Source organism: Perognathus longimembris, chromosome 1, assembly GCF_023159225.1.
Source record: "Perognathus longimembris pacificus isolate PPM17 chromosome 1, ASM2315922v1, whole genome shotgun sequence".
NCBI classification, from domain to species: Eukaryota; Metazoa; Chordata; class Mammalia; order Rodentia; family Heteromyidae; genus Perognathus; species Perognathus longimembris.
The window spans coordinates 151,368,777-151,381,824 of NC_063161.1; the positions used below are offsets into that span (position 1 = coordinate 151,368,777).

At 56.7% G+C, this 13,048-nt stretch overlaps 1 protein-coding gene across 15 annotated transcripts in view; it reads left to right on the forward strand.

The window, feature by feature from the left end:
- Window positions 1-7,608, forward strand: part of LOC125348051 (DAB2 interacting protein) — a 168,070-nt gene extending 160,462 nt beyond the window's left edge. For 14 of the 15 annotated variants that reach the window (XM_048341019.1, XM_048341004.1, XM_048341109.1 and 11 more), the window contains 3 exons: window positions 773-966; window positions 3,952-4,039; window positions 4,628-7,608. In XM_048341019.1, coding sequence (XP_048196976.1) covers window positions 773-966; window positions 3,952-4,039; window positions 4,628-4,795 — 450 coding nt within the window. In that variant the 3' untranslated portion in view covers window positions 4,796-7,608. The remainder of the gene's footprint in view (window positions 1-772; window positions 967-3,951; window positions 4,040-4,627) is intronic. The other variant, XM_048341023.1, reaches the window with a different exon arrangement.
- The last annotated feature ends 5,440 nt before the right edge of the window (window positions 7,609-13,048 follow it).

Consider the following 13,048-nt stretch of genomic DNA (forward strand, 5'->3'; position numbering starts at 1 on the left):
AGGCCGCTGCCTGCTCTTGCCCCCTCACACTTCCCTTCCCCTCCCAAGAGGCTCCCGAGAGCCTGAAGCACCTTGCCTTGGTCCTTACCACTCTCCTGTCCTCTCCCACGTCCACACACCTGCTTCTGTGACTTAGTATCTGGCTGGGAGATTAGTGCCTCACCTGCCTGTCAGCCACTGTCCGTGGACCTGGTCACTTGTCTGGGCCTTAGGTTTCTTCCGGCATAGCCCCTGCCTCTCAAGGCCCTACCCAGTGTCCTTCATCTATCTCAGGTTTTTGTTGTTTTCCCAGTGCTGAGCCTTGGACTCAGGGCCTGAGCACTGTCCCTGGCTTCCTTTTGCTCAAGGCTAGCACTCTACCACTTGAACCACAGCGCCACTTCTGGCCTTTTCTGTGTATGTGGTGCTGAGGAACAGAACCCAGGGCATCACGCATGCTAGGCAGGCACTCTACTGCTAAGCCACATTCCCAGCCCTCTCCCAGGATTTTTAAGCTTTCATTTACTAGGGGAAGTTTGAGGTGGGCTGGGGATGTGACTCAGGTGGTAGAGTGCCTGCCTTGCAAGGGTGCAGCCCTGAATTCAAGCCCTCGTTCACCTCACAGCCAACTAGGTCAGGCTGGGAGAGATCCCTAGGTGCTGCGCCCGCTTGATCTCATCAGCCACGGCCATCCGCCGTCGGGGTCCCTCCCTGCCCGGCCCCTGCTCAGGCTGACCAAGTTGTGCTCTCTGTCCCGGGTGCTGTGCCCGCGGCACGCTGCCCTCCCCGGCAGGACCTGGCCGTACTACAGGACAAGCTGCGAATCTCCACCAAGAAGCTGGAGGAGTACGAGACCCTGTTCAAATGCCAGGAAGAGACGACGCAGAAGCTGGTGCTAGAATACCAGGCGCGGCTGGAGGAAGGCGAGGAGCGGCTCCGGCGGCAGCAGGAGGACAAGGACATCCAGATGAAGGGCATCATCAGCAGGTGAGGGCAGCCGGCCCGTTGCCCTCAGGAGCCTATGGGCCTGTGACAAGCCTTGGCCTTACCCAGGGGAGTAGCTGGTCCGCAGAGACGAGAAGCTGAAGCCCACCTGGGCCTTGGCTGGCCCAGCCTCCAGGGGGACGAGCAGTAGTCAGGTTGTCCTGGCAAGCTCTCAGGGGAGTTTAGAAGCTGAATTTGAGTTGCCACCAAGGACCCCATTCATCAGGGTGGAGGGAGCAGGGCGAGTCAGTTCCGCTCAGGTGGGAAGTGAGGGGGAAGGGAGACAGGATAACCTCAGATTTCTTCGGAGAGCCTCTGGCCGTGGGTGTGTCAGGGCACCCGCTGCCCACGAGGAGCTGTGTTCGAGCAGGGAGTGGGGGTGATGGCGCTAGGTGGAGATCCCTTGAGTTTCAAGGTGCCTCAGTTATCTGGAGAGGGCTTTGGAGTTAGGGAGTTAGGTGGTTTGGACTGCTTTGATGTGGCCGAAGGCTTTGTTGGGTCCTGCTTGGAGCCCGTCCCTCTCTGTCCACCTGGGAGTTGGGTGGGCATATGTCCCTAGTGTTTGCCAGAGGAGGCATGGTCTAGGTGTAGTGTCTTCACCAGTCCTTTACAGCAGGAACATCAGGCAGAGCTGAAGAAAGAGGGGTGGGCTTGTTTATTTTGTGTCTTCTAAGACCCCATCACCTGGACAGACTAAGCAGATGTGCCCAGGGAGTGCTCCCCGGGCTCATGCCCTGTCCTCCACTGATCTGTCTTCATTTCCCTTCCGTTTTATTCATTATAAATGATTACTTCAGGCAGAGCTGAGGTGACTAGCAAGCATTCCTTAGTCCCAGGATGGAAAGGCTTTCAGTCTAACTACCTGGTTCTCCCCACGTGTCCTGAGGCACCTGCTCGTCTGTATTCAGAGACAGGCCTCATGCCGGTCGTGGCTGCCAACCAATCCCGGCGCACCTCTCCCCTGACAGGATTCGATCCATTTGGCTGACAGTGTCTGTCAGGTCTTCTGTACAGAAGAGAGTCTCATGGATTTATCGCCTGGGCTGGCTTTGAACCATGCTCCTCAGATCTCAGTCTCCTTAGTAGCTAGGATTACAGGTGTGAGCCACTGGCGCCCAGCCTAACTTCTGTTCTTAAGTGTATCTGTTTGGGGGATTCTTTTGTAGTATGTCAATAGAACTGACCTCTTTATAAAATCATTACTATCTCATAATATTTCTTCCCTTGAAGTATGCCTTGACTATTTTTAGTGTAGTCACCCCAACTAACTTACTAAACCTTCCCTCCTTCCTTCTTTTCTCTAGAATTTCATTTTAGTAATAGTTGCTTGAATGTGCCTACTAGTATTATCTGCAGCTTTCTGGTCTGCATTACTGACTTTTCTGGTCTCTGAACAAATTACCTGTGTGAAGCAAGGAAAGAGAGAGTGGATTTATTTTGTCCCACAGTTGCTTGCCATGGTGGTAGGAGCACGTGTCGGGGGAGGTCGGAACTCTTGTTTTGATGGGGAGGAGAGAGAACCACAGAAAGCAGCCAGGGGTAGTTTACTCCCAAGGACTTGTCCCAGTGACTGACTTCCTTTTTCGAGGTTCTGTCTCCTGGAACAGTGGCTCCCACTGGGGACCAAGTTCCACACCTGAGGCTGCTGGGTCAGGTACCCATGCAGACCATAACAGAGACTTCTCTCGGGGTTAGGTTTTATTTTCTTTCTTCTCAGCACTCTTGGCACTTCCGGCTGGGCGGCCAACACAGACTCTCACAGTTAGGTGGCCAGAGTCCTCATGTTAAAATACTTTGAGAATGTGTTCAGGACTTGATGGGGCTGCTTGGAGTCAGCTCAGCCCTTCGGGGTTCACTTTGGGTTCTCTAGGATGGGGCCACGGGGGCCATTAGGCCTCATCTTGCCCCACCAACCAAGCAATTTCCTGGGGTTCTTGGGGCTCCGTGTGAGTACTTCTTTCCATTCTCTGCTGGAAACGTGAACTGCTCCTAGGATTGTTCTGGGTCCTTTGCAGCACTTCCTGCCCTGCCCCCTAATTTGCTCCATGCATGCAGATCAGGACTCCAGATTCATGCCCAGACTCAAGGGGAATGAGTGGAGTTTATCTCCAACTGCCGCTGTGCCCCGCACAGCCTGCGCTTTGACCTTCCAGAATCCCCTGTGTCTCCTCAGCCCGGGGAAGCTGCCCGCCCCCTCCATGCCCTCCGCTCCCTCTACTTGAAGGCCAGGCGTTGGGCTCTGGGCACTGGGCTCGCTGTGTTGATTCCCCTTCCTCAGTGTCTCGTGACCTTTGTCATGAGGAGCCAGTGCTCACGGCTCAGCGCTGCGCGTGGAAAAAGGCCCGTGTCCAGCAGGCCAATGGAGGCTGAGCCCGGAGCCCTTGTGACCGGGGCAGGGGCAGCTAGACATCTCCAGCGCAGTGGCCTGGGAGGCAGGGGCCCCGTGACTGTGTGGCCGGGGGCTGGGGCAGGAGCACCTGGCACTGATGGCACCTCAGAGATGAGGAAGACGAGACCAGCGGGCTTCGTGGAAAGAGCAGGTGGTGCCGCACCACAGCGTCCCTGTCGGCGTGTCCATCCTGGGGGGCTTGATGCTGACCCGAGGACAGCGCCCCCTGTGCTCCGCTGTGGACCTGCGCTCCCCCCGCACCACAGCCCTGCAGGCTCGGCTCGCCTGCCCACGGCAGCCCTGCTGCCTTGAGGGAACCCTGGCACAGGGACGCCGCCGTGGTGAACATGGGGGTGTGCTGGGAGGAAAGGCACGGTCCCAGGGGCCACGGGGAGTTGGGAAGTGCTGGCTGGAGAAGGTCGGGGAGCCCGGGCCAGGCCCAGACACGTCAGCTCTGGGGGACAAGCGTGGGAGGCAAGCCCGAGGAGCGGCTCTCCTCGTGCGCCCCCCTGCCCCCGGGATGGGCTTTCCTGAAGGCCTCACCCCCTCCTCCGCTCACTGTCCAGGGCCGGCCTGACTGTCCGTGTCTCCACTTACAGGTTGATGTCCGTGGAGGAAGAGCTGAAAAAGGACCACGCTGAAATGCAAGCCGCTGTCGATTCCAAGCAGAAGATCATTGATGCCCAGGTGGGGCTCCGGGCCTTTGGCCGGTGTGCGGGGAGGACCCGGGCGGAGGAGGGGAGGGGATGACTCCGGCTTCGCAGTCACACTTCACTGGGCAGCTGAGGCGCCGGGGACCAGGAGCTCTGCTCTGGGAAGCCAGTCTCAGGGTGTCTGTGGGCCACGTCTGACCAGCGCGGGCCGTGGGAGAGGGGTGGCCGCCACCTGTGGGTGCTTGGTGGATGTTTGTCATGAGGGTGCTGGACGGACAAGGTGCACAAGCTGCCGGGAGGGGAGGGAAGCGGGCAGAGCTGGAGACAGACAGCGGTTGGTTGGGCAGAGGGATCTGGGCTGTTGTTCAGAGCTGTGGCCTCAGACTTGGAAGGTGTGGGTGCGATTATGTCCTGTGTGTACGTGAGTACAGGGACGCCTCCCTGGAGCGCAGAGCCTCCTCCCGGGGTCTTGGGCCTTTCCCACATGCTCTTGGCGCATGCTCCCTGGTCCTCTGCGCTTCCACGCTTTTCACAGGCACCCAGGGAGGCGCCTCGCCCAGCGCCATCTGTCCTGCAGCCCGGAGACCGTTCTGCGCCCCGCTAATGCCCTTCTTGCCCACAGGAGAAGCGCATCGCCTCCCTGGACGCGGCCAACGCCCGCCTCATGAGCGCCCTGACCCAGCTGAAAGAGAGGTACAGCATGCAAGCCCGTAACGGCGTCTCCCCCACCAACCCCACCAAATTGCAGATTACCGAGAACGGCGAGTTCAGAAACAGCAGCAATTGTTAACCAGCCCGAGGAGGGAGGACCCTCCCCGAGGAGAGGGGACTGTGGTGGCCCAGGGCAGGGTCTCGGCCAGGAGCACCCCCCAGTCACAGCCCCTCGTGGTTGGCGGAGGCCGAGGCGCTCCCCTCCCCTCGCCCACTGTCCAGGAGGCGGCACGGAGGGAGCCAGAGACTGACACAGCGTGACGAGGGGCCTTTGCTTCTGCCCTCCCAGGAAGTGGGTCTGGGCACGGGCACGAGAGACTGCACGCTGTGGGGGGTGGGGGGGGTGGGCAGGGGCGGCCTGGGGGGCCGGGGCCTGCCAAACACACGTCCGTTGGTTGTCAAATTTGGTGTGTGTCACCTTTTCCTCCGTGACTAGCCAAGTGCATGCACCCCCACGCCCTCGCCAGGTAGGGAACGGCCTAGAGGAAGGCCAAGGAAGGCCTCCCGAGGCCTGGCCGTCAGACCTCTGCCCTGTGGGACCGGAGCCTCACGGGTGGGTACAGACAGGGAGATGGCAGCAAAATAGAGATGGGGGGGTCCTGTGGCCCAGGAGCACCTGGCGCCGCGTGTGCAGCCCACGGGTTGTGTGCGGGGAGGAAGCCAGGGTTTGCCCTGCCCCCTGGCCGCCCCACAGTCGCCTCCCCTACCTCCTCCCTTCCTTACACGCGTTGCCACCTAGCCCCGTGAGAATCCTGGCTTTTTCTTCTGGGCCCTTAGACTTGTGGGGCGTGCGCAGAGCCCGCCCTGCCTGCTGCGTGGGGCTAGGCTGGTGCTCTGGGGCTCCCAGAAGCCAGAGAGCTGGGCAGAGCTGGCCGCAGGGTGCCGTGCGCCGTAGCCGCCTTCCCTGGAGGCCCCGGGCATCCGGGGTGCAGTGGCCCTCTGGGATGCAGCCAGTCGGTGCTGTCCCGGAAAAGGTGATCTTTCCTCTGCTGGCTGAAAAGAGGACGTCTGAGGCCCGCAGGCCCTGAGAAGGTGGATAACTGTGATTTTTTTTCCTTTCACAGTATGCATTAGAAACAAAAGCCCGCTTGCTCGCTTGCTGGAACACAGGGGCCTTTTAAATTGAGCGTGCGCACTGCATGGGAAATAGCGGCCCTGGAGGATGTTAGACTTGCTCCCTCACCAAGACAGCAGCCGCCTGCACCAGGCCCCGGGTGTGCAGCCGCCTCTTCCTCACCCTTCCCGGCCCCCCCGGCGCTGCAGCCAGGGGAGGGGCACCCCCACCGCTGGGGCTGGTTTCCCTCAGCTCTAGGCTGTTGTGGGGCGTATCTGCCTCTCCCCTCGTGCGGGACACACACGGGCAGGAGCGCCGCTCTGCCTCCGCCCATTGGTTCCCACGCCCTGTAGAGCCCAGGCTCTGACCCCAGGTCACCTAGGCAGAAAGAAGCTTGGGCTTTGCCCAGGCAGCAGAGCCAGGGCCAGGTGAGCTGTCTGCGGGGCAGACACGGGCCTGAGTCCCCACCAGGAAGGGTGGAAGTGTGGCCGGAGCCACAGGGCACAGCACTCGGGCCTGTGACCGGGGTATCTGCCCCAGGTAGGGCTTTTAGATTGGCCCTCCAGCCCCGTTAGCTAGCGGCGTGCCGGGCCTCCCAGTCAGAGAGCTCAGGAAGGGAGGAGATGGGGGGCCGAGGTCCCGCTGCACCCTCTGCCCTGCCCCCCTCCGGCCCAGACCCTTGCGCTTGTGTTTCAGCCAGGGCGGCCTTGGGCACGGCCAGGTCCCAGTGCTCCCCCCTTTCCTCCATCCGTGCCCCCCTCCCCCCGCCCTCACCCATGCCTCCTAGCGCGGCCTCGGACACGGCGCCTCCTAGCAATACGGGGGGGTCCCCAGGGCTGGACGGGAGGGCGCGGGGGCCAACCGCCGTGGGCACTGTGGCTGCCCTTGCAGGGGTTGAGGGCTCTCGGGCCGAGAGCCTTACTTACCTAGTGCAAAAACTGTAAAAGTGTACAGACTCTTCACAGATTTTTATCTTATTGCAAGTCTGACGATTTTTGTAAATGTTCTTGGTGTTTGACTGTAATGTAACTATTTCACCCACGGGTTGTACAGAAGTCCTTTAGTCCTGGTGCTGCAGGGCTGGCAGGGACCACGGCTCCTCTTGCACTTTGGCACCTGGAGGACGGTGCTGGGCCGGACGGCGAGCCCTGGGGTCTGGCTGCGTGCCCCGCCCGCCACACCGATTGGTCGGCTTTGCCATGTGCTGTCTGGGTGGAGACTGGGGTGGGGGGGGGGGACCCAGGCCTTGGTGGGGCCGATAAAGGGGTCTCCTGCCCAAGGCCACAGAAAACCCGCGTCCTCGGCTTCATCCAGGCCTGGGGGTGCCCGAGGTCCCCGAGGGAAGGGCAGTCTCTGATCGAGGACGGGCCTCCAGGTCTGCTGGCAAAGGGACCCCAATTCCATCCACCCCCAGCACAGAGCCCTGACCTTTGCTCAGCTCGTGTTCAGGGTGAAGAAACTGCCAAACTTCCCACGAATGAAGACTTCCTGACTGCCCAGGATGGGTGGGCCAGGGCCCCCCCAGCACCTCTCTGGGGCCACCACTCCCTCACCCCCATCTTTCCGGGAGCCAGACTGTCCAGGGAACCAGCCCCTCTTTTCTACACCCTTGGCCACAGGCTATCCCCAGCCCCACCGCGTCCCAGCCCCCTCTTTTGTAAGTATGTTTAAAGGAAAAAAATACAAACGTTGGAGTTTGGCTGGAGCTCGTCACTCCCGCCGTGACTTTTAACCATGTAATAATGTACAGAGAAGTGTTGGTGTTCTAAGACTGTGTGGCTGTGCAATTTCTGTACATTTGCAATTAGAAATATTAAAGATTTATTTAGCTATTTTAAGCCTGGTTTGCCTCTCCATTCAGCTGTCATGGGTGACTTTATAGGGGTGACTCCCAGTCCTGGTTCCCGTGGAGCCCCACACTTGGCTCCCCCAGTAGTCATGGGCAGGAGGGAACCCCTCAAACCGGTGTGGTCTCTGAGCCCCCTCCGCCCCCCCGGCTCCCAGGAGCTTGGAGGTGAGGTCTTTGTTGGCTTCACTGCCTCCTGTGAGATAAAATGGCCCCTGTGCACGTGGCCGCAGCACGCACAAGCTTCATCCCAGGCTCTGCGTGAAGTGACCGGGTCCCAGAGGGGCCGGGCAGGGCGTGGGAGGTCACCAGTCCTATGGCGGCTAGACACCTGCAAGTGGAGCCCAGAGGCCTTGCCGGAAGGAGCCAGCCTGAGAGCCTTGGTGCTGCGGGAAGGGGGTGGCAGCCTGGCCCTGCCACAACTCTCAGGGCTCTGCCAGCCTCTACGGAGCCACCGGGGCAAGGGAACATGGCCACAGGCTGCACTTTCGCTGGCCAGCTTGCTCCTGTACCGGGGTGACCACAGCCACCCCTGGCTCTCCTGTGAGGACCCTCCCTCCATGACAGCCAGCCTGGAACCCACTGTCAGCTGCTCTCACCCCAAGCCTTACAAAGCATTATCCAGGTGTAGCTGCTTTCCAGGCCCAGCCCTGTTCACCCCTGGGGTGTGTGTGTGTGTGTATGTGTGTGTGTGTATGTATCGGAGTCTAAGCTCATGATCTCGTGGCTCTCTTGCTCATGGCTGGCACTCTATCACTCCAGCCATGCTTCCAGTCCAGCTTTCTGCTGGTTAGTAAGACAATCTCACAGGCTTTGCTGCCCCAGTTGGCCTTATCCCTTTATCCACCAACCCTCAGCCTCCTGAGTAGCTAGATTACAGGCATGAGACACTAGCTCCTGGCCCGGGTTTGTTTAAGACAGCATCTCACTACATCGCATAGGCTGTCCTAGAACTCGGGACTTTATTACCTCCATCTCCCAAGTGCTGCTTTGACAGGCCTATACCATCAATGCTGGTGCTAGAATTCGATTTTTTAAAAGAAATTAGTCTTTGAATTGAGCAGGGGCTATTGATCACATGCATTATCTCCTTTCCTCTCAGAGACACTACTGACAGGGAAGAAATGTGGGGTCATCGTGAATAAGGACCGAGTTAATGTGGGAGGAGGGGAGAGGATCGGGAAGCACTGTCAGCTGGGAACTGATGAGGTGTGGAAGAAATGAACAGACAGGGACTGGGGTGATGGACCAGGGGTGGGAGACACCCCCCCACCCCCGTGCACTTGGTGAGGCAGTGCCAGGGCACCGGGCGGGACATGGGGGCCAGCCCCTGCTGTGCCAATCTGTGGACTACTCTTCCTCAACTCCCAGCAGGGGCTGGATTCGTGCGTGGGGAATGTTCTGGTGTGCGCTGGGTGTGGGCACACTGGGTGGGACGGGGGCTCTTTGTGGCTGGCACCGGGCAGGAAGCAGGCTGGAGACAGGCAGCGCCCCTTTCCCTCTCCAGAAGAGACCCTCGACGGCTAAAGTAACACTGCTGGGCAGCTGGGCGCTGGTGGCCCAGGCCCAGAATCCTAGCAATGCAGGAGGCAGAGATCTAAGGATCTCTGTTCAAAGCCAGCCCAGGCAGGAAAGTCCATGAGGGCTCATCTCCAGTGAACCACCAGAAAACCAAGAGTGTCGCTGTGGCTCAAAGTGGAGGAACACTAGCCTTGATGGAAAGAGCCCAGGGATCGCACCTAGGCCCCGAGTTCAAACTCCACGACTAACACACACACACACACACACACACACACACACACACACACAGAAAGAAAAAAGCAAGAAAGAAACATTGCTGTATGAGATGATTTATCCAAGTCAATCAGCTTTAAGAAAGATGAGAAGAAAAGTGGGGAAGAGGGGCTGGGAAGATGGCCTAGTGGCAAGAGCGCTTGCCTCGTATACATGAAACCCTGGGTTCGATTCCCCAGCACCACATATATAGAAAACGGCCACAAGTGGCACTGTGGCTCAAGTGGCAGAGTGCTAGCCTTGAGCAAAAAGAAGCCAGGGACAGTGCTCAGGCCCTGAGTTCAGGCCCCAGGACTGGCCAAAAAAAAAAGTGGAGAAGAAAAGAGGGTGTTGTTGTTTTGAGATACTGGGATTGGAACTCAGCCTAGTACAATCATGTGCTATCATGACTGCCAGCAAAATTTCTCTGAGTAACAAAAATCTGGGCTACAAGTGTGGCTCAAGTAATAAGAGTGCCTGCCTAGCAAACATGAAAGTTACGCTGTAACGGGAGAGAAGGGGAAAGGGAGAAGGGAGACGAGGGGTGGGGAGTGAAAGAACAAGAGCCTGGGCACATGGGGTCATGGAACAGTGACCCAAAGGGTGGAAAGGGACTAACATTCTTTAAAACACACACACACACACACACACACACACACACACACACACACACACACACACAAACAAAAACCTTTGAAGCCAGGTACCAGTGGCTTACATCTGTAATCCTAGCTTCTCAAGAGGCAGAGATCTGAGGATGGCTGTTCAAGGCCAGCCTAAGCAGACAAATCAAACTCTTATCTTCAGTTAGCCAGCAAGAGATCAGAAGTGGAGAGATCAGAAGTGGAGACATAATTCAACTGGAAGAGTGCCAGCCATGAGAGAAAAAGCCAAGCAAGATGGTGAGGCCTGGCGTTCAAGCATCAACACACACACACACACACACACACACACACACACACACACACACACACACACACACACGACCATCCTGGTAAGAAATGTCCACGGTCTGGGGCCTTGGCCTGGCGAGGGTCAACAGTAGTTAATGCTCTGCAGGACAGAAACCATCTCTCATGGCTGGGCATCTCTTCCTGATGAATCCACAGGGCAGGTTGTGCGGGCCCCCAAAAGCCAAGCTGGTGAGACTCAGAAGGACTGGGAGGATGGAAGCCTCCTCCCAGAACTCTCAGAAGGCTGAGAGTGTCTCCAAAATGGTCAGTCAGCCCTGGCCTGATGGGAATTCAGATTTCTGTTCTGGGTGGAAGCTAATTCCACACCAAACTTTCTGAGAACTTGGGGATAGACAAAAATCTGCCAGGTGCCGATGGCTCACACCTGTAATCCTAGCTACTCAAGAGGCTGAGATCTGAGAATCGATGTTCAAAGCCAGCCCGGGCAGGAAAAACCATGGGATTCTCGTCTCCAGCTAACCACCAGAAAACCAGAAGTGGAGCTGTGGCTCACATGGTAGAGCACTAGCCTTGAGCTGAAGAGCTCAGGGATAGCTCCCAGGCCCAAGTTCAAGGCCCACAACTGACCAAAAAGAGAAAGATCTATGCTAACTGTAAGTCATTTACTGCTTACACCTGCTTCTTAAGATAAAGAAGTTACTTATCACTTGAGTAAGAATATACCACATGATTGGGGCTTGTGACTTCAGGGAAATGGTGACCTCAGCTTTCTGCATGTATGCCCCTGTCCCCTCTTCAATAAATACTTAGTAAAATGGAACACTTCAGGCTCCTGTGCCCTAAACCTCAGTTCCATGGGCTAGAATCTGTTACTTTCTGGTCCTGGGCCTCGACGGTTGCGAAAGCGGGTCATGCAACTACAAATGGCGGGTAACTACAAATGGCGGGTCACGGGACGGCGCGCCTGGCCGGGCCTCGCAGCACCACTGGAGAAGGGCGCTGGGGTGAGCGGCTGCTTTCCTGTGGCCTTGGGTCACGGGTAATTTTTCTGCCTATATTGGGACAATTTTCCACCTGCATAAAGCCCGAAGCCTCCATGTGAGGTGAGGGCAGGAAAGGGGCGACTTCCTGAGACACACTGTGGGTGTCCCGCGCCCCCCCGGCTGGGCACAGGGAGGAGCAGGGATGGGGGGTCAGGGGAGCAGATGCCCTGAGGACAGCGGCAGCCATCCTGCCAGGCCATCCCGTCCATGTGCTACCTGCCTGCCTGCTTGCTTTCCCTCCCTCCCTTTTCCTCTCTGTTTCTTCCTTCTTTCCTTCCTTCCTTTCCTCTTCTTCCCTCCCTCTCATTCTCCCCTCTCCCTCTCTTCTCTCTCTCTCTCTCTCTCTCTCTCTCTCTCTCTCTCTCTCTCTCTCCCTTCCTTCCTTCTTTTCTTCTTTCTTTGTGCCAGTCTTGGGGCTTGAACTTAGGCCACTTAGCTTTTTTGCTCAATTGCTGGCACTCTGCCTCTCGAATTGCAGCTCCACCTCCGCCTGGTTCATGGGAGCTAAGGGTCTCGTGGACTTCCCAGCCCGGGCTGGCTTTATGCTGCCATCTTTAGATATCAGGCTGCACCGTAGCTAGGGCTACAGGCCCCACCAGGGGCTGGTCAACACCTTCGCTCCATACCCTGCCCCATTGCTCCCGGCTCCATACTGAGAGCCAGTGGCCATTCACCTTTGTCACTTGTGTATTTCCCAGGCACCAAACTCGATGTGTCGGAAACAAAACTCTTGCCATTTCTGATCCCCGAAACTCGTCTCCTTTCTCATTTGCAATTCCAAAAACACTCCCCCCAAAAACAGTTCTACCACCACCCACCCACCCACCCATTTGCTCAAGCCAAGTGCTAAATGTGACTTCCGGATCCTTGTGCTTTAAAAGCGATGTACAGATTTAGAACGATGTTCTTGATATGTTATGAGCAGAAGCCAGCAGTCAGTCAGGGTGCCCTCATTCCTTTGAAGAAGAACGAATAAATTCCACCGGCACACAATAAATTACAAGAAGAACAGACATAGAATCAAACACGTCCTACTGTGAATGGCAATTTCCCCTTGGGTGGGGGGTGGGCTCAGCAGGGTGGGGGAGGCCGGATTTCACTTTCTTCTTTACATTCTCAGGAGTTGCCTGAATATTTTACAACCAAGTTTGTACTTCTTGTGCTGAGACGGAGCCTTTTAAGGATAAATAAAACATAGCCACATAATGAAATGCTATGTGGCCATTAAAATTGTAGACTAATAATAATAATAAATGGCGTTCAAAAAGATGTAAATAATAAATGTAAAAGCCGATAACTGAATTCTATGTCCGAGGAGGGTACCAGTTCAGTTTTAAAACTGGTTGTAGGAACAGAGGCAGATTCTGACAGTAGAGGATTAGGGAAAGGCTTGGAGCTTAGGCCCAAGGGAGACTCAGGCTTGACTCCATCTCTGTTGATTAGCAGGAAGATCTGAGAATTATGTGGGAAACCCTCTACGTCTCAATTTCCTTGACTAGAAATTGGGGACAACAGTATTTGTACTATAGAGAAATCTTCTCTCTGGGTTGCCTGAAGTAGTACTTAGACGCCACTCTTAGCACAGCTACGAGCAGACAAATAAATATTTCCTACTAATAATTCCTCAGGAAAATCTTAATTATTTGTATTCTATAGGACATAGACCAGGGGGTTAACACAATATTGCCTCAGGAGTAATGAG